Consider the following 20,622-nt stretch of genomic DNA (forward strand, 5'->3'; position numbering starts at 1 on the left):
TTACAGAATTCCACTTTGTTCCCCCAACAAAGAAGTTTCTGGGGATGAGTTTCTCACTGCGTCGCATGACCCATCCTCCACACTAATGGTTTCCTGTGCAAAGCAAAGCCCACTGGAAGTAGTTCGGCCACTTTTATTCAGTAATAAAATTCTTAATGTTTTTTGCTCCTGGCAGAACAGGAAACCCCACTGGTACCTAAACCAGAACTACTTTCATATACCTGCTTTTCAGGACTCAAAAAGTTACTTGTACATTTCTTTTTCAAGTCTTTTACTTCTCGAACTGGATTCACTCCACCTTGGCATCTGTCTCCTGGAATTTTCCGGTACCTGAAAAGGCAGAAGACATTTTTTATCAGACCACTAGGATGTATCCCTGGATTCTTGTTAGTTCCTGAAAACAAGATTTGAAAAGTGCAGAAAAGCATCTCCACCTTATACCACCTCTCAGGCCAGAGGGGAGAGCCACAGGAATGTTTCAGGGACATTTTGTGTAGTTTCAGGCCTTGAACAGACCAAGCATCCCTGGCCATGCTGTGGGGACATGCCCACCATTCTGCCTTAAGAGATGGGGCCAAAGAACTGTGACCCAGGGAAAGCACATTAACACATGGTACAAAAATGGGAGGGCGAAATATGTATCCGGGGAGGGGGCACTGTGTCCCCTCCAGAGCAGCGCTGCCTAATGCAGTAGCTACTTACATTTCAACTAATTAAAACTAATTCAGTGCCTCAGTTGCTGCACACGGTCAGCAGCCACCATATGGGACACAGCAGGTTAGGGAGCATTTCCAGCACCACACAAAGTTCTGTTAGACAGTGTTTTGCTAGTGTGCCCTAGAATGCCGTGTGCTTGGAGATGTGGAGTGCTGCGAGTGGGGGGGTCTCACTCTGCAGGGTGAAGACTCCTCTGTCACAATTTGAGAGGAGAGCCGCCTCACCCATTTGTTGTCAGGTGCTCCTCTCTGCCATACAGACAAAACTCCAGGTCGTGGCCCTTCAGTTCTGGCTGCTCCACACATTTGGAATCATTTTCTGGACGGAAGTAGCCAAAATCACTGCCAAGAGTCAGCAAAGAAAGTATCTTTCAGAGTTGCTGAAAGACAGTTAAGTGACTAGTAATGAAGGGTTTCTGAGGAGCAGCGGAAGCTTAATATTCCAGTCTTTGGTTGCATGAGAGCAGCTCAGGAAGGCCTGTGTCATCTGTAAAGAGGGTCTGTTCAGGAAGACAGACATGAAGAGGGCTAAACTGGGGGACCATCAGCTTACGGATCAGGCCTGGTGGACTGAGGACTCAGCGGCTGGGAGCCCTGCACAGACCACGCGGACTCCAGGAAGGGGATGACTGCAGCAAGCGGGGGGGTGGGGGGGACTGTGCACCGAGAACAAAGACACTGAGAAACAGTGGCAACAGCGACAGATCTAAACCCACTATGCTTAGGAATCTTTTTATTTACCTCCAAATCGCTCATTATTATGTTTTTGGGAGGTATTCCATAGGGTGTATGCCAAATCTTTCCTGCCTGCCCCATTTCTGTCCCTCTTAGCTTCTTAGATGACCTTTGTTTCCAGTGCAAATGCCTGTTGTGCCCTCCATCCTACCCCCCTTTCTCTGTTTCTCCCAAGAAATATATCGCCTCCTCTCCAAGGCTGACCCCGTACACGAGCGCCCTGGGCCCATCCTTCCTACTGCCCTGGGATCTGGCTTCACTGATGGTATGGACCGACTATCAGTCCCTTAGCCTGCACATGTCCTCTTCCTTCCCCCTCTTCTTCCTTATCCTTCTTAGAAGGATATTTTATACTTGTTCTATTGTACTCATTTCATTTTTATTCCATGCATTGTGGCTTCAACCCCCGTTATCACCTTGGAAGCGAATGTCTGAGGCCCCCAAGACTCCCTAGTCATGCCACTGTGGAGAGCCCTCTCTGGCCCTGCCTGTGTGGTGGCCCCGACACAGCACCTGCTCCTGCTCCTGCCGTTGCAACTGTGCCTGCCGGTTTCTCTCGGCACGGTTTGCACTTCAATCTTCCTAGCCTGGAAATGCAGACCCTTTCCTGCGGCCCACAGGTCATCCTCTTACTCTGTATCTGCTCTGCCTTCATGAGCTTCATTATTTGTTGCAACTAAAACTTCCAGGTTTTACCTCTCTTGAGCTCTGATCCTCCATTTCCAAGTACCTGCTGGATGTCACCACCTAAATCTGCTGACAGACCTTCAAATAAAGTGTCCAAAACATGTCACAAATTCTCTTTCAAGCCAGCCTCTCCCAACATTTCCCTATGTTTGTCCAGGGCACTGCCTTCCTTCCATTATTGAAGTCGAAAATTCAGCCTGGGCATGCCCTATCTGGACCCTACTCACTTCTTTATCGTGACCTCTGTGACTTCCCCTCATGGCCTATCTCCCGACACACCGTTCCCGAGCATGCCGGTGGTATCTACACGTACGCCAGTCCACGGCTTCAATGACTTGCTTCTTCCCAGATGTGCAAGGTCAGGTCCTGCCACCTGTCAGGGATTGGCTCCAATGCTGCCTCCTCCACAAAGCCTCCTTTGACCCATCTCCTTTCAGCTCTAGATGGAACAGCCTCTAGGTTCTCTACATCTTCAAGGCACTGTTTCACAGCATAATTACGTGCATCTTACCAGGAGAGTCAATAACAGGCTTTCCACCATCACTTTGCACTGCCTTGTGCACAGCAAGTATGCGATGGATGCTTGGGGAATACACAGATGATGCTTGCACTTCAAGGTTTTTGTGACAGATATTTAGGGGACAGGGTAAGAAGATGCAGAAGACACCACCCCTCTAGCACGGAGGGGGAGTTCCGGTGAAAATTTTAGGATGTCCAATCCGAAATGTCCGGGAAAGTGCCCTTCGCGCTCACAGAGTACACATTTCTTAGGCATGGGTGGCACAGTGTGTAGGCTCTGGGGCCAAGCTGCCACGCACACATTCCAGCCGTGCCGCTTCCCGGCTGGGTGATGGTGGGCGAGTTAGCGGTAACCTCTGAACCTTCATTCCTCCCTTTGTGAGATGGAAATGGCAACAGTACCTAGCTCAGGGGGCTGCCATGGTTAAACATAAATTGTTCGGGACAGTGCCTGGTATAGTTACTGCTCAGGAAACATCAGCTGCTATCACGACTACTCAATGATGATCAAATACAACATGCCCTCAAGGAGTCGAGACTTTACTGGTAGAACCAAACCTGTGCACAATAACCAAAACACAGCAAGAGCTGTACGGCAGAAGCCCAGATGAGTGAAAGCTGGAGAAGGCTTTACGGAGGTGAGAACTGAGCTAAGTATTAGAGGCCAAATAGGAACTCCCAAGCTTGGGGGTCAGGCAGGGAATGTGGGAAGACTTTCCAGGCAAAGGAAGCAGCAGGTAAAATGGCATGGAGCTCTGAAGAAGCACAGCTTGTCTGGAAAGCAGGAAAAGGTCAGGTAATTAAGAGCCTGGTCTGGGTCCAGTCTAGGATGTAGAGTGTCCCAGTGTCAACAAGCTCTAGCCCTAATATGACACCACAGTGACCAGAAGGATCCTGTTTCCTGTGGAAACACAGAAGACAAGACCTCTGGCCCATTCTGCATTTAGATGTGAGCCACACATGGGGAACCACACCGGGTCAGACTGGGTGTTCACTCAGTCCCAGAGAATGTGATGTGGGAGGACACGACTGCTACCTGTCTGCATTCTTTTCCAGATCCTTTTAAAATTTTTATCTTTGAAAGAGAGAGAGAGAGAGAGAGCAAGCATGAGCAGGGGAGGGATAGACAGAGGGAGAGAGAATCCCAAGCAGGCTTCCTGGTGCCAGCATGGAGCCTGATGCGGGGCTCAAACCCATGAACTGTGAGATCATGACCTGAGCCAAAATCAAGGGTCAGATGCTTAACCGAATGAACAACCCAGGCGTCCCTTTTCTAGATCTTTTAGGATCCACTTTTACTTCCTGTCAGTATGTTTTGCAGGTAATGAATTCCATAAGATTACTGGCTGTGATGGGAAGCAGTGCCTCTTATTTGACCTAACTTACCCTGCTTGGCTACCTGGGGCCTGCCTTGCCCTTATGTAATCAACTAAGTCCATGCCAGTAGGGTAACTAACCCTTCAGCCCAGATGGTCCTGAACTTGAGGCAGTCCATCTGGATGGCCTCTAGACCTTGATACGACATCTGGACCATCAGTACTCCAACATCCCCTCCAGTCTCCTTCAATCTTGCACATGATCCAAAACCTAGTGCCCTACCTGCTGAACTCAGGCCGCCAGTGTTTAGTGAACACATGAATTCCAACTTCCTCCCAGCTCCTGTACTGTCCTTCCTGGTGTTTCTGCCCTATTTTCTCCTCTCTCTGTTTCTGAGTTCTCTTCCTCCTTATACACCTCCCTCCCTTGCTGTCAGGCCAGGATTCCTGGGGGCTGTTGCTGGCCCTGTCCAATAACTGACTGACTGGCCTGATAATATTACCTGTCCAACTGCTAATAACTCTCGGTCCCTTCTCTGTGCCTCCATTTCCTCAGTAAGAGCAGCAGTTCTCCACCCTTGGAGAAGAAAGGATTTGAATATTTTTCAGCACTATAAGTCAACGGTCTTTCACTACCTCCTGCACAGCAAAGGGGCTGACAGAGATGTGAGGGAAGCTGATACCAGAGGAAGTCCTCCAGGGAGCAGGGGCAGACGGACGGCTGCTTGGTCACAACATAGTCCCGACCATTCTGGCAGACAGACGACTTGCGGAGCCGCAGGTACTGTTCTTTGTAGCCTAAGATGCAGCCATCTCCGTAGTCTCCGGGGTCAGCAGAGTGAGCCAGCCATACGGTATAGTCCTTCTCCTCACCTAAAGGGAAGACAGGCTGTTCAGGCCACCGCACCCACATGTGTGAGGCAGCTGCCCGGCTGAAAGGAGAGGAAGGACAAGAAAAAGGGGATGTCGGACTCATCCCACTGCCTCATTTTGGAACTGCAGACAAGAGTTACGTCAGTTGGAGCCTACTAGCAGTTGGCACCTCGTGTCAGAGGAGGACACTTCACATCTCACAGCCCGTTTGAGTATTAGGAAAAAGCTTATTTGCTTCAAAGTGGGCAGCTAGATGGAGGACCTCTAAGCTTCCTTCCACATGGAGAGACTGCTGCCTCCATGTCTTGCACACCTGTGCTGTTGGTCAGCAGGAGCTGTCACAGGTAAGCAACCAGGCGTTTCCTTTCAGGAGACAGCAGTTAGCCAAAAGCCAGAGTTCAGTTTCACCACTCGTTAGTTTGCCTCAAACAGAAGGGAAGACAATCTCTTTCTAGACTTTTAACTTCAGATGACTGGCTTTCACGTAGACTGCTGATGACAGTCAATCCAGCTTTGTAAGTCGTATCACCCACTCCTGGAGAAATGACTCAAAGGCCATGGCCTAGACTGTGGATTAGGGTTTTATCCTCTGGGATACGAAGACCAGCGCAGAGTCTGTTAGGGAGCAGGTGTCTACCAAATCTTTTAATGGCGTTAAACTTCAGGGATAACTGTAGAGCTGCCTTCTGAGGGGAAAACTCACAAGCCAGCTCCTTCACAGCCTATTTAATGAATCTGGATATTAAATAATGACTCTCGGGTATTAAATCATATGTAAACACCTTGTAGAAAAGGCCCAAACAGTGCTTCTGCTTCCTCCAGGAGTCACTAAACTAACATTCTGAGGAAACAGACCCATTGTGCCATCTAATAACAGGACCAAAATTCAAACAAAGCTACTTGAAACCTTAAGTCTTTTATCATAACATGCCAACAAGAAACCACGGCTCACAGGGTGGGAGACTTTTCTCCAGTTTTCTCTTTTATCCTCCATATTTTTCAGTACAGTGTCAGCATCTTTGGTACTGGGGCCTGGGTCTGCTTATGATTCTTTAGCAACACCTTGCAATGAGCATTTTACCTCCTTTTCGGAAGCCATTTTCCATGCTTCTAACATGCCTTCCAGTCTGACATCACAGAACTCTGAAATGGTCAGTGTGGGCTTCGAGCTCACCCAGTAGCCATTCTAGAACCTCACCTGTGACTGACATTCAAGCCAAAACTCTTTACACGAATACTTCCTCACTTCAACGTTTTGATAATCAGATGCTCTATGCAACACACTTTCCTCTAATGCTTCTCTTACAGTTCTGCTGCAATCAAGGGTGAAAAGCCCTGAAATGTCATGAAATAATTTTAGATAAACACAAGGACGCATTATCCTTACAAGCAGAAAAAAGTCCCATAAAGTGTTACAGAGCTTCAACAGTGTGAGGCCACGCTTATAGTCTTAGCCACACACGGCTGGTCTGAAGTGAGATTTACTCTAAGGGTAAGGTTAAGTATACACTGGATTTTGAAGTCTTAGAAGAAAAATATAAAATATTTCACTGATAGTTCTTTTTTTTTTTTTAATGTTATTTTTTGAGAGACAGAGCATGAGCAGGGGAGGGGCAGAGGGAGAGGGAGTCACAGAATCCGAAGCAGGCTCCAGGCTCTGAGCTTTCAGCACAGAGCCAGACATGGGGCTCGAACTCACAGACCGTGAGATCATGACCTGAGGTGAAGTCGGGATGCTTAACTGGCTGAGCCACCCAGGGGCCCCACATTGATAGTTCTTAACACTGCCTACATATTGAAATGATTTTAGGTATAGTAAGATGATTATTTTATATTATTATTAAAGTGAATTTCACCTCTTTTACTTCTATAATGCAGCCAACAGAATAATTTAAATTGCACATGTGGTCCTCATTTTATTTCTTTTGGACAGTGCTAGTCCAAAGAAGGAAGCTGCATTTCTGATACCATTCATTGCATTGCCTTGAACATCCTTCAATCCTCTTTCATATGCTTTTTTTTTTTTAAAGTAGGCTCCATGCCCAACGTGGGGCTTGAACTCATAACCCTGGAATCAAGAGTCATGTGCTGTAACGACTGAGTCAGCCAGTGGCCCTCATATGCATTTTCTTATTCCAGCTAAAAGAAATGAAATTGAATTATTAGGAAAATAGGCTTATATGTTCTGGTAGAAAAGGTCAAAGGAGACTCTACTCACAGTTCCTTTCAAGGACATCTTTAAAATCAATGGTATAGGAGACCCACTGGCGGGTCAGGAAAGATTCTGTGAACCCCCATATGCTGATATTCATGGACCGAGCTCCAGGTTCTGAAGCTAGACCGGTAAAGTAGATGGGCTCCTTGGTGAACATGTAGGTTTGCCAGCACTGACCTTCATCTGTGGAGAACCTGAAACCACAATTAGAGAACAGTCGTGACAGAGGATCAACATGTACGGGAGTATCAGGAAACTACTCTGGTTGTTTGATCCCAAACCAGAGAAAACCCTCATATTTATGTCATGGCTTAGTGACTGATAACTATATAAACTTTGAATGCCCACAGATAACAGGGTAGGTAAAAGAGATTCATTCAAAGAATATAGAAGAAAATGCCTTTATAAAAATTGTTTCAAAGGAAACAGAGGGTAGCGACCCATGTACAAAGGGGCTTCTGAATAAACATACAAAATTATTTTAGAGAACTTATACTTAAGGAGTAATTTTCCATCCAAAGTGCTTAAATGTTTCTATATGATTCTTGTGGAGAGAAAGAAGAATTATTTATTTACTTATTTATTTAAAGAGAGAGAGAGAGAGAGAGAGAGCGAGCGTGACCACACACATGTGCAAGCCAGGGGGAGAGACAGAGAATCCCAAGCAGGCTCCATGCTCGTTGCGGAGCCTGACTTGGGACTCAATTCCATGACCCTGGAATCATGACCTGAGCTGAAATCAAGAGTCAGACGCTCAATGAACTGAGCTACCCAAGTGCCCCAAAAGAAGAGTATTTTTAAAAAGTGACAAAAAATGTTAGCTAGAGGAACTCAGAAGAAAAAGCAAAGATACTGAATGTGGGTTGCTCTAGATGCAATCCTTTCAAGAATGCTCCCTACAGTTCTTAGAATGCACAAATTTGAATCAGGGTCCATAACTATCCCTACCTCCCACAGAAAAACATCCCACAGTTGCCCTCCATGCAGATAGTGTGGGTGGAGCAGAGCTCATGCATACTTAATCACATTGATAGGATGGCTGCTGTGCTCAATGGCCACAATGATGCCTCCGGAATCCAGGATGGTATAATAGTGGGGTCCTTCGAGCATCTTCGTCCAGGAGTAACCCCCATCATCTGAGATGTACACATCTGGGATCATCACTGAAATGGCATCCCCTACACTACCTGCAACACAATCCGCCATCTCGTCAGCAAAAATCAGCAATGAAACGGAGAGGGTTTACTGCCAAGAGAATAATTTTCAGTGAATTTACTCTGATTATTTCCCATCATACCTCTTGTAATAGGAAAAAAAGGCCACTGAAAAGTTGGGAAAGGAAGTCATGTTTCTCTCTCTGATGGGGAGTCTAATGAAAAACCCAGAGTATCATTATTATTCGAGAAATTTCACAAAGGATGGTAAACATCATGTATGGTGGTTTTCTTACAGGATTCAAGGCTGTGGCTGAGTTTTAGTGTGCTCAGCTACTTGCTCCTGTGGAGATGGGGGGCGGGCTGCTCACCATGGGCAATGACTATGCCGACGGCCTTAGGCTCTGACAGTGGGGCCATTGGAACGTTTAGTTTCTGGGAGATGCTGTAGGAAGCGTGAATATGAAGGCTGCACTGTGAAAAGAAACCAAAGCTCAGATTAAAACCAAAGGTGTAAATTTTTAATCATCTCACAGAGCCTTCTAAGAAAGCTTTGAATTTAACCCAGACTTCAGCGGGATACTCTCTTAAAAAAAAAATTGTGGTAAAAAATACATACCATAAAAGTCACCATCTTAACCATGTTTAAGTGTACAGTTCAGTGGGGTTAAGTACATTTATACTGTTGTGCAACCATTACCACCATCCATCTCCAGAACTTTTTCAAACCAAAACTCTACACCCATTAAACAGTAACTCCCATTCCTCCTCCTTCCAGACCCTGGAAACCACCATTCTACTTTGTTTCTATGAATCTGACAATTCTAGGTACCTTATATAAGTGGAACCACATAGTATTTGTCTTTTGATGACTGGCTTATTTCACTTAGCATTATGTCCTCAAGGTTCATCCATGTTGTGGTATGTGTCAGAGTTTATTGAAGGCAGAATATTATTCCATTGCATGTATATGCCACATTTTGCTTCTCCGTTTATCTGCCAAAGGACACTTGGGTGGCTTCCAGCTTTTGGCTACTGTGAATAATGCTACTATGAACATCGGCATGCAAATATTTCTTCGAGACCCTGCTTTCGTTTGGATATATACTCAGAAGTAGGATCGCTGATCATATGGCAGTTCTGTTTAATTTTTTGAGGAACCGCATACTGTTTCATACAGTGACTGCACTATTTTTCATACCCACCACTGACGCACAAGGATTCCAACTTCTCTACATCCTTGGCAACACGTTATTTTGCTTTGTCTTGTTTTTGATAGTAGCCATTCTAATGTACATGAGAGGCGTGAGAGGTGATCTCTCCCTGTGGCTCTGATTTGCATTTTCTTAATAATTAGTGATGTCAAGCATCTTTTCATGTGAGTTTTTGGCCATGTATATATTTTCTTTTCTTTTTTTTTTTAAGCTTGTTTATTCTGAGAGAGAGTGAGTGAGCACGGGAAGAGCAGAGAGAGAAGGAGAGAGAGAGAATCCCAAGCAGACTCCTTACTGTCAACATATGAGATCATGCGGGGCTCGAACTCATGAACCGTGAGATCATGACCTGAGCTGAAATCAAGTCAGACACCTAACTGACTGAGACACCCAGGCGCCCCTTGTATATTTCCTATACAGAAATGTCTACTCAAGTCCTTTAACCATTTTTAATTTGGGTATTTGTTTTTCTGTTGTTGAGTTATGGTCTCAGTGGGATATTCTTGATTCCAAAATAGATTAGTATATCTAGGAGCAAATTATGCAATTATTTTCTCATGTGTAATGCTTAGTTTATTTTATTCCTGCATTACACCGAAGCCTCTGATCAATTTTTTTTTTTTTAATTTTTTTTCAACGTTTATTTATTTTTGGGACAGAGAGAGACAGAGCATGAACGGGGGAGGGGCAGAGAGAGAGGGAGACACAGAATCGGAAACAGGCTCCAGGCTCTGAGCCATCAGCCCAGAGCCCGACGCGGGGCTCGAACTCACGGACCGCGAGACCGTGTCCTGGCCGAAGTCGGACGCTTAACCGACTGCGCCACCCAGGCGCCCCGCCTCTGATCAATATTTAAAGCGTGAATAAAAAACATGAAAATAAAAATAAAGCATGATTCCACACAAATAAACTTGATGAAAACCTGACATACTTCAGATACTGTATAAGATGTGGTGCTGATTCAAAGTAAGACCCAGTCCTGTCTTTAAGATTTCTGAGAAACCAGTTGAGTTATAAAGCACAATGAAAGTTAATGTTTTAAAAGAGGTCTGTGTTGGATAAAATGTTCATTTTATGTCATATATTTTACTGCAGTAAAAAGGGGTTCACACAAACTACGGACGACATGAAGAGGCAGGATTAATTCTAGGTGAAGATGGGCCCTCAGGATGATCAGGATTTCCGCTGCTTCTAATGGCTCAGGACTGGGAGAGTCAGGCATAAATTTCCCAAGAGTCACGTGGGCAGCACCACAGAGGCAGGAGCGCATGTAGGGGGTTCAGGGGGCAGCAGAGGGCTACAAGGAACATGCCAGTGATCAGATGGACAATGACAATGAAAAGGCAGAAGAGAGCCTGACAGGGGAGGAGAGGACCTTCACTCACCAGGTCAGAGGCACAGACTTTATTCACAGGCAAAGGGGAACCCTGAAACGTACTGAGGAGGGAAAGGCATGGAGTGTGAGAGTGGCCAGGCAAGTAAAGAGGCCACTGCACTGCCCAAGGCTCAAGGTGAAGAGGGCAGGCACAGGGCAAGGCCACGGTAGAGGGATGGAAAAAAAGGGGAAAGGAGAAAGGGCACCGGGTGGTACAGGTACACTATCTTACCCGGTCTGAGGCTCTTAAAAGGAAACAAAAAGTCCCGCCTACAACAGCAGAGTGGATATCAGCCACAGGTATTCTGAGAAGAGCTCGGGAACCACCAACACTGTCATTTTTTGAGGAAAACTCCCAGGGTTCCCCGAAGCTCTTCTCAAACTCTGTAACATCCAGACACAAGACTTGTTTCTCTTTTCTTTTTTTCTTGTCTGTCCAGACCCATCACTCCTGGAACCTGCGATCTCCTGGAGCAATGCCTTTGTAGCTCTATTCTTAGCCTCTCCTCAGAGGGGCCAGTTCTGGCATTCATGGGCCCTACCGTGTCACCATCCACACCCTCTGGCTGTGTGGAGCCCAGGCAGAGGGGAAGAGAAGGCCAAGTTCTCTTCTGTTTGTTTCTGGCCAGCACGGCTTTGCACTGCTCATGAATGGCTGGTCCCCGGCGTCACGTAGAATTCCTTAAGTCTCATAGTTGCCATGCTGACTCTTAACTGATCACCGGCCCATCCTCTGTTCTGTTTTCATTCAGTGGTTTAGTAAAACACAAAATTTTAGCCTTTAGTTTTGTTTTTCTTTAAAAGACAAATAGTCCATAGTATTTTGGCTTTTCCTTTTCCTACATTCTACATTACTTTCATTACTCTGATTTCCAAACTTTCCACCTGTAGCAGCTGTGGTCACTAATCAAGTACAAAACTTCATTATTCAAAGGCCTGAAACCGATCAGAGCAGGACACAATGGCTGCACAGGACACATGGAGTAAGACACACCTCATTCTTGTTTTTGGCTGTAGCATCACATTCACTGTTTTCAGGCTTCCTCAGGTGCTTCCACCTTCCTCCTTGGTCAAAAGTGATCATAGTCTGGATAGAGTTATCTGAATGGGAAAAGAACAGTCTTAAGTCTGATAGACCGGAAGTACCTTATTAAATTCAGTTTACCATGGCATCTCTCGCTCCTGGGGCTACATAATGCCATTAGAACTCTAGAGTCCTACAAGCTTGTAACATGCAACAAAACAGCTCAGTGTTGGTGAGTAACTGAGCAGCACTCTATGCTATTTGAAGAAGGCTTCCCACCGGAATAGGACTCAGCTGATTCCAGAAATCATCTAAACTGATACTCTTGAAAAAAGTATCTTTTTTCTCCTTACCAACACAAACAGGTTAATGTCCATTCTCCTTCCTTGCTTGCTTGCCTTCAAGGTAAAATCTACAATGGGAAGGCATCCCAATCTTTACTCGGATAAGGCCAGGATACCAGGCTTGTTATAGGGACTCTCAAGATTTGAATGTATGTGCCTAAGTCTGGCTCAATAATTCCTAATTTTCATCTTTCCACTACCCCATACCCGATCTCTCCTATACCTTTTCTTTTTTTTCTACATGCTCTTCCCTGTTCTCTATTCTTAATGACATAAACTATTGCAAGTTTAAATTCAGAGACAATATGCTTTGAGTTTCCCAAGGAAAATCAAACAAGAAAGCAAATGAAGGACAATTCATTTAGTCAATAAATATTTATTGCATGCCTACTATGTGAAAACTGTTGTGAGCCTTCGGGACTATCTCAGTGAACAAAACAGAAATAAAACTTGGTGAATGTACATTCTAGCAGGGTCAGACAAATGCCAGACACCGTAAACAGGTAAATTATATAGTATGTTGGAAAATAAGTGCCATGGAAAATCCTGCCCTGCTAAAGAGGGGCTGAGTGTGTGTGTGTGACTAGGGGAGGGGCTGACAAGCTCCCAGTGGGACAGTCATGGCAGGCTCTATGGCTCTATTCAGAAAGCAACATATGAGCACAGATTGGGAGGAGGATGGTGTCAGCCTTGCAGATATCTGGGGAAACAGAGAACAGTCCCTGAAAATCTCTAAACCATGCATGTGTGTGCCTGGTGTGTTTAACGACTGGCAGAGGGCTGCAGTGACCAGAATGCAGTGGGTGGAGGGGAGAGGGGTGGGAGGAAACGGGTCAGTACTGCTTAAGACCTTGCCGACCACTGCAAGATCTTTACCAATAAAAACAACCTCTCACCTCCCACCAAAAAAAATAAATACATCTATAAACAAAACCTTAAGAGTCTTTGTACTTTAGAGTGACGTGTTTATTTGTATAACTGGGCCTTAGCAAAGGTGAGCTCTGCAGAACCTCGGAGCAGAACACCAGAGGAACGCTGGCCAGCTACAGCTGTGCCTTCTACAAGGAGAAAAGCAGGAAGTGGTTCAAACTCAGGCTCATTCCTCTAGGCCTAAACCTCCCAATATAGAAAACTCATTGCTTTCATTTATTTAAAACTTCCTCTACACAACATAGAGCCCAAAAAAATCTTTCTTTCTATCTGCTGCTGCTTTGCTCTTTTTAGTTCTATTTACCATAACTGATGTAAAACGAAGAGCCAGTATTGACATGGATAGGCTTGCCGGCTAGGCAAGCAACAGTACTGGGGGGACAGGACCACCATTGTTTCTGAAAGTCTCGACTCCCAACACTTTCAGCTGAAGGACAGCTGTGCCCAGACTTACCTTCTGAGAGCACACTTGTTATGTAGACCCCGCGGAGGGAGGTCACATTGGTAAAGTCCGTCTCGCCACCTGTGGTGGTGTAGAGATGTCGGTCCAAGGACTTGGAATAGACAATGCCTCGATCATCTGAGGTAAAGATTGTGCCAAATCCGGTATCTGAAATAGGCAAACAAACAAAAACAGTAAGTCTTGTGGGGAGGGAACAGAGAGAAAAACAACAGTCCAACCATACACATGACTAAATGGCTGACTGACTGCATACATTAGCCAACTGTCCCTCTTCATGATGTAGGCAGACACCTGAGCATTAATCATGGTTTGATACTCATGATTTTCATATCCACCTTTAATTCTACTACCCAGCTTGGTGCCTGGAGTCTGGTAGATACTGTTTGTTGAATGAATTAACCAGATGCCACAGAAAAGCCCTTCCCAGATATATTCTGGTGGCAGAGGCAATACACTTAGATTTATATCATACATACCTCTAAATCTTTATATTCTAAACCAATGCTTCTTGAACTATCTGTGGTGAAGGATCAATTTTTTTTTTTTAAGTTTTATTTATTTAAGTAATCTCCACACCCAACATGGGGCTCGAACTCACAACCCCGAGGTCAAGAGTTGCATACTCCTCTGAGCCAGCCAGGCGCCCTGGTGAAGGATCAATTTTCAAATTTCTATTATGGCACAAACTGATCCTTTGTAAAGTATAATAAAAATTAATCCTAAGAAGAGTGAAATACAAAATCTAATCCTCAATGTTTTAATGATTAGATTCAACAGATGTAAAATTACTTTGTCAAATGGTAAGAGGAGTTTCTCAATGTTTGCTATTGCTTTAGTGCTTACTTGGCAACAAAGAGCTTGCAAACCGTATAGCACCGGTCCTCCGACCATTCTTTGAGCAGCACTGCTCTAGAATACTTGGACATACACATAAACCACATTCTAGAGCCAAAAGAAGGGGTCTTCTTAACAGAGACTACACAGTATCTCTAAGACAGAGTATTCAGTAGGACACTAATAAAAACCTAGGGGTAAGACGAAATGTCAACACGTAAGAAGGAAGCTCAAAATAGAACTTGAAGTTTAAATCTCTATGCGTTCAAGGGTGGGCCACTAAAAAAAGCTCTTACCTCCAGGTTCATCTACATGCATGAACACCATGTCATCATTAGCTGCTAGAATAGAATAGAACTGTTCCTGCCCCACAGAAGGTAGCTGGGCCATGCTCCACGTGTCCCCTTGATCTGTTGATACATGAATCCTTCTCGTTGTATCCTGGAACAAATAGCAATATTTAACTTTTCAATTTTCCACCAAGATGTCATGTGCAGGGACATGAATAGGAACATTATTATTCATAATTGTAAGTCTCACTCTCCATTTCCTCACTGGGTACAATCGTTATAAATGACACGTCCTAGTACCAATTACCAAAACAATTTCTTAAATTTTTTTTTGTTTATTTATTTTTGAGAGAGAGAGAGCACGAGCAGGGAAGGGTCAGAGAGAGAGGGAGACACAGAATCCAAAGCAGGCTCCAGGCTCTGAGCTGTCAGCACAGAGCCCGATGTGGGGTCCAAACCCACAAGTCGCGAGATCATAACCTGAGCCAAAGTTGGACACCCAACCAACTGAGCCAGCCAGGTGCCCCACCAAAACAATTTCTAACCCCTAGCAAAGTTCCAGGCAATGGAACAATCCATTCTATTGTAAGCAAGGCTATCTTGGCTTCCTCTTTGGCTTCTTCATTCTGGTATGGCCCTGTATGATGTAATTCTCCCAACCTCTGACATTCCCATTTTCTTCAATAGAGCTAAGGGTATGATGGGGTCGTCTTTAGTTTGGCTTTACAGCCATTTGCTATGCTTGCTCAGATAATTCTTAAAATGATGATTACTGTACCAAAGTTAGGTCCCTCTGAGACAGTCCTAGCATAACCCAAAGAATGAGACAATTAAGAGTCTAGAAAATGGAGACGAAACTCATGCTTGGGAGATCACAGGGAAGTCAAGATGTGACACATCTCCTCTTTAAGGAAGTCTCTCTAAACAGCCATAGTGAAGGGAACATGCACAGGCTAGGAAGAGGCCAAGGAGAGGCAGAAATTAATATAGGGGAGCTGATCAGGGAGTATTTATCTGTGAAAGGAGTCTGTTAGGTAGGCAATTAACACCTCCTTTCAGATAAATAGCTTAAAATAGCTACTAGACATAGTTAGCCAGGGCACAGGAATGAGTCCCAGGGCTTCCTTATGTTAAATACTCTTTAAAATTTAGTGACAAGTACATTCAACCTATCTCTAACTTATACCTAGATGTTTACTTTCGGTCTTACTCATTGTTACAGGTAGAAACTAGAATTAAAAAGCACACACTAGACAGTAGCAGTACAGAGTAGGAGGCTAACTCTGGAAGCAGTCAGTCTGATTTCTACCAGGGTTCTATCTCTGGGTGACCCTAAGCAAGTTACTCAATTTCCTCAAATACAAATTGAGGTGAGAGGCCAGCTCCTAGGGCTGCTGGGAAGATGATCACAAAACTGCTTGAGACAGTTATGTATAGTTACTGTGTCCACTTCCCCGTCTCCACTCCCCCTTTCTCTGAACCCGCTGTAATCAGCCCGTTAACCCCGGTGCTCTGATGAAAACACGCTTGTCCAGGTCACTGACAACTTCCACTTTGCCAACTCCAGTAGACAATTCTCAGGACTCATCTAATTACGTATTTTAGTTGAGTTTCACACAGCAGATCACTCCTCCTGCTTGAAACACTTTCTCCCCTTGGCTTTCGTGGAATCCTTGCCCTATTCCCCGCCTCCCTGGTCCTTCCTTCTCAGTCTTCTTTGCTGGATTTTCATCTCTTTCCAACCTTTCAGCATTACTAGGGTGCTCTGGCCCATGCTCAGGCCTCCAGAAGATAACATCTAGTCACATAGCTTTATATACCATATAATTTGGAGAGATTCATATACCCGAATGCTTACTCAACATTTCCACTTAGATATCTAGCAGGCATCTAATACCCAAAACTGAATTCTTGATTTCCCTCCCACAAACTTGGTTCTCTTGTGGTCTCTGCCATCTCAGTAAATGGTACCACCATTCACCCAGTTGCTCAGGCTAAAGACTAAAGTTATCCTGGGTTCCTCTCATTCCCTCACAATCCACATCTAATCCATCAGCAAATCCTACTGGCAACACGTTAACAATATATCCACACTCTTACCACTTCTTCTCTCATCCATGTTAATAGCCTGGTCCAACCTACCATCTTCTCTCACTGCTGTCATGGCCTCCCAGCTTCTCTTGGTTCTTCCATTCCTGCCCCTTGTCAGGCTGTTGGTTCCTGCACCTACCTATTCTGTCAAAAGAGCAGCCAACTTACACCATTCCCTTGCTAACAACCCTTCAGAGCTCTCCAACACATGAAGAATAAAAGCCATGCTCTTGGGGTGCCCGGGTGGCTCAGTTGGTTAAGCATCTGACTTTGGCTCAGATCATTATCTCACGGTTCAGTTTGTGAGTTCAAGTCCTGCATCAGGCTTCTACTGTCAGCTTAGAGCCTGCTTTGGATCCTCTGTCCCTCTTTCTCTGCCCCGCTCTGACTCACTCTCTCAAAAATAAACAGATTAAAAGAAAAAAAAAAAAAGCCAAGCTCTTAATTGTGACCTATAAAGGCCATTGGCTCCTCCTCTTTGGTCCACCTTTCCCTGTGTTCCAGCCATGCTGCCCTTCTCACTGTTCTTCAATATTTCCAGCATGTTCCAATCCTAGGGTCTTTGTGCTTACTGTTTCTTCAGCCTAAATGTACACAGAGCTAAGTTCTCACTTCAGTCAGGTCTCAGACAGCCCATCCAAACCACCCTATCTAAAATAGCACTGCTCCAGTTCCTAATGCATTCTATTGCCTTACTCAGCTATAGATTTCTTCATAGTTTTAATTGTTAACTGATATTATAATATCGTATTTATTAGTTTAGTGTCGATCCAATTCCCTACTTGAAAATAAGCTCTCAGAGCAGGACATTTATCTGTGTTGTTCACTGCTATATTCCTGGGACCTAGAATAGCACCTAGAATATAGGTGGTACTCAATTAATGTCACTATTTCATTACTGGATAATGAGCAAATGGGACTGCTTTTTTCAGATGCCCATGTCTGAGTAGAGTCCAAACACTGGGGCCATGCATCCCAGAACAGGTACCACAGGTCATGTGGTGACAACAGGCTGAGCTACAGAGTAGCCCTGAAGAATCAGTCAACTTCTAGGAAGACTTCCTCCAAATCTTAGTGAACGTTGCAAAAAAGGCAAGAAACTCTGTCAGTCCTAGCAGTAAAAGGGACTCGTTTGAGACATATTTACAGAATATTAGAAATCGCCCAAAAAAGGGCAATACCCACCTTATCAGCCATCACAGAGGCAAAAAGGAAACGTCCCCCAAGACCAAAGGAGTAGATTTTCACACCGATGGTTTTGAAGCTCTTCCCCAAGTCTGAAGTTCTCCATAATTCCAGTGCCCCAAGGTCAGCTTCTTAAACAAGACAAAATATTAATAAAAATTGCACATACTGGTGAGCCCCTAGTTCAAAACAACTGTTTTAGAGTGTTCTTAATTTATAGCTAACGGATTTTTAATCTTATGCATGTTAATCAAGTAGCAATATGAAATAACACAGCATTAGGCATAGGAAATTAACATGGGGTTTTATTTTTATACAGGTGAGGTTTTGCACTGGATAGAAAGATAAAGCTTACTTAATTAAAATACAGTGTTATATAAACGTGTCACAGCCACAGCATCCTGTTTTGCTTTCTTCATGCTTGGAAACAATCTTATTTTATTTTAAGTAGTCTTGAGTTTCTGGTTTTCTTGCTGATCATCTAACACCCCTACTGGAATTCAAGCCCCATGAGAGCAGGCCTTGGGTGTCTTGCTCTCTCCATCCTTAGAACGGTGATTGACACACTACTGCAGGTGCTCACATGTGAATGAATGGATAAATGGAATGGATTTGTTGAATGAATAAATGAAGGATTGTTTTCTGCTTTGAAATGGTGCCATGGACTGGACAGCTAACAACTTCCACCAACACAAACACAACCTCCATGCTCTTTTGCAGAAATCACTATCTACTTCAACTTGTTACTGTTTGTAGTCTAATATTTACTTTATGTATAAGCGTTACTAAAATTAAGTATACTGCTTCTGTGTGTGGCTTGCATTTTTATTTGATCTAGGCTCAGTGCTTTTAAAATTTGAATCTGGTTGTAATTTCAAAATTTTAAAAATCATTGCCAGTTATCTTTAGCTATTAAAATCAAGGACAATGGAAGGATCTTTGATGTTTCTACTTCTTACAACCATGAGTGGACAACAGGACACTCTTATTTGGGACTAAAATATACTTACTGCAAGAGCCGTTTGCATAGGTGGTAAAGAAGATGGTGTTTTCTGACCCCCTACAAAGAGGCAAAGACAGAAAAGACACAGTTCAAGACTGCTGTCAACTGCAGTCACGAGCTCCAGGCAAGTCTACTAATGACACACTGCATCCGCAGGCGCCAGCTGAGACAGCTTTTGGGGATGCTGCATGCCAGACTCTCGCAGCCTCGCTGGTCAAGGTTCCCCCCAGCCCGGCCCCAGGATTTTCCCCAGTCCACTACTTCTTCACGTGGACTCTTTCAGCGGGTCAGACTGGCCTACTTACTCTGTCCAAATCTGCCTCTTGCATTTGCTGTTCCTGTTTCTGGCTTAAAATGCTTTTCTCTCTCATGTAACCAAATCTTACCCTCACAATCTTTAGGCTCCAGCTTCAAATTTAGCTCTTCTCTTTTTTTTTTTTATTAAATTTTTTTTTCTTAATGTTTATTTACTTTTGAGAGAGAGAGAAAGAGCATGAGCAGGGGAGGGGCAGAGAGAGAGAGAAGGGGACAGAGGATCAAAGCAGGCCCCACGCAGACAGCAGAGAGCCTGATGCGGGCCAAACCCATGACCCACAACTCATAACTGTGAGATAATGACCTGAGCCGAAACCAAGAGTCAGATGCCCAAATGACTGAGGCACACACGCGCCCCCAAATCTAGCTCTTCTATGAAATTTTTCCTGGCATTCCAACTGGAAAGCTTCTTTGGTGCAAAATTCTGGAGCAGTGATTCTCAACTGGGGGCAATTTTGCTCCCCCGGGTCATTTCCAGTGGTCACAACTGGGGGATGGGCAGTTGTTGCCAGTATCTAGTGGGCAGAGGCCAGAGATGCTGCTAAACACCCTGCGATGCAGAGGCCAGCTCCCCCACAACAAAGAACTGTCTGGTTCCAAACGCCGTTAGCACCAAAGTTGAGAAACCTCGTTTCAGGGCACTGTGCTACTCTGTGCCAACCACTCGGCATTCCTTTGTCTCCTATTTAATTATCTTAATCCACCAGTTTATGTCTTCTCTCTCCTATTACATTATCGCATTCTTAGGACAGGTGTGAAGTTCTGTGCTCTGTTGTTTCCCCTCAGAACCAAGTTTCATGCTTTGCATGTGCTAAGTAACTTAGTTCTTTCATCTCAAATAGACAGCAAGGTCAGAGGTTGAACTATTTAAATTCGAACTTGGAAAGGGAATTTTTAGGAAAGTTGATTCAGACCCTGATGGTACTTCTAGATCAGCACCAGCGGAAGGTGTCAATTCAGACCCTGAAGGTACTTATCAACCAGCACCAGCAGAAGGTGCTGGGTCTGAGCACGTTCCTTTGGCACTGCAGGCTATCAATTCCTAGAAATCAAACATCTAAAAGGTGAGGTAACAGTGGCCAACAGACCAGTTATCCTATATTTAGACACTAATCAGAAAAACGAGTTACAAAAATAAAAAATATTATACAGAATACAAAATACCTTTCAAAAATAAATTTTTACCTTTAAAAAATTTTTAAGTAATCTCTCCACCCCATGTGGGGCTCAAACCCATAACATGGAGATCAAGAGTCACATGCTGGACCAATAGAGCCAGCCAGGCACCCCTTAACTTTCACTTTTAAAGATGAGTTTTCTGTTTGTTTCTTTGAACTCT

General features: G+C 44.4%; 1 protein-coding gene across 2 annotated transcripts in view; it reads right to left on the reverse strand.

Annotated features, from left to right (window-relative positions):
* The window catches only part of SORT1 (sortilin 1), a 67,707-nt gene that overhangs the window by 6,512 nt on the left and 40,573 nt on the right, over nucleotides 1-20,622 (reverse strand). The window contains exons 8-18 of one of the 2 annotated variants that reach the window (XM_040471211.1): nucleotides 18,976-19,025; nucleotides 17,966-18,096; nucleotides 14,696-14,840; nucleotides 13,557-13,712; nucleotides 11,799-11,905; nucleotides 8,587-8,689; nucleotides 8,080-8,248; nucleotides 7,065-7,255; nucleotides 4,657-4,846; nucleotides 942-1,058; nucleotides 222-330 (exon numbers count right to left, since the gene is read on the reverse strand). In XM_040471211.1, coding sequence (XP_040327145.1) covers nucleotides 222-330; nucleotides 942-1,058; nucleotides 4,657-4,846; nucleotides 7,065-7,255; nucleotides 8,080-8,248; nucleotides 8,587-8,689; nucleotides 11,799-11,905; nucleotides 13,557-13,712; nucleotides 14,696-14,840; nucleotides 17,966-18,096; nucleotides 18,976-19,025 — 1,468 coding nt within the window. The remainder of the gene's footprint in view (nucleotides 1-221; nucleotides 331-941; nucleotides 1,059-4,656; nucleotides 4,847-7,064; nucleotides 7,256-8,079; nucleotides 8,249-8,586; nucleotides 8,690-11,798; nucleotides 11,906-13,556; nucleotides 13,713-14,695; nucleotides 14,841-17,965; nucleotides 18,097-18,975; nucleotides 19,026-20,622) is intronic. The other variant, XM_040471210.1, reaches the window with a different exon arrangement.

This window comes from Herpailurus yagouaroundi, unplaced genomic scaffold, assembly GCF_014898765.1.
Source record: "Herpailurus yagouaroundi ecotype Mexico unplaced genomic scaffold, PumYag 77, whole genome shotgun sequence".
In the NCBI taxonomy this organism is placed as follows: domain Eukaryota; kingdom Metazoa; phylum Chordata; class Mammalia; order Carnivora; family Felidae; genus Herpailurus; species Herpailurus yagouaroundi.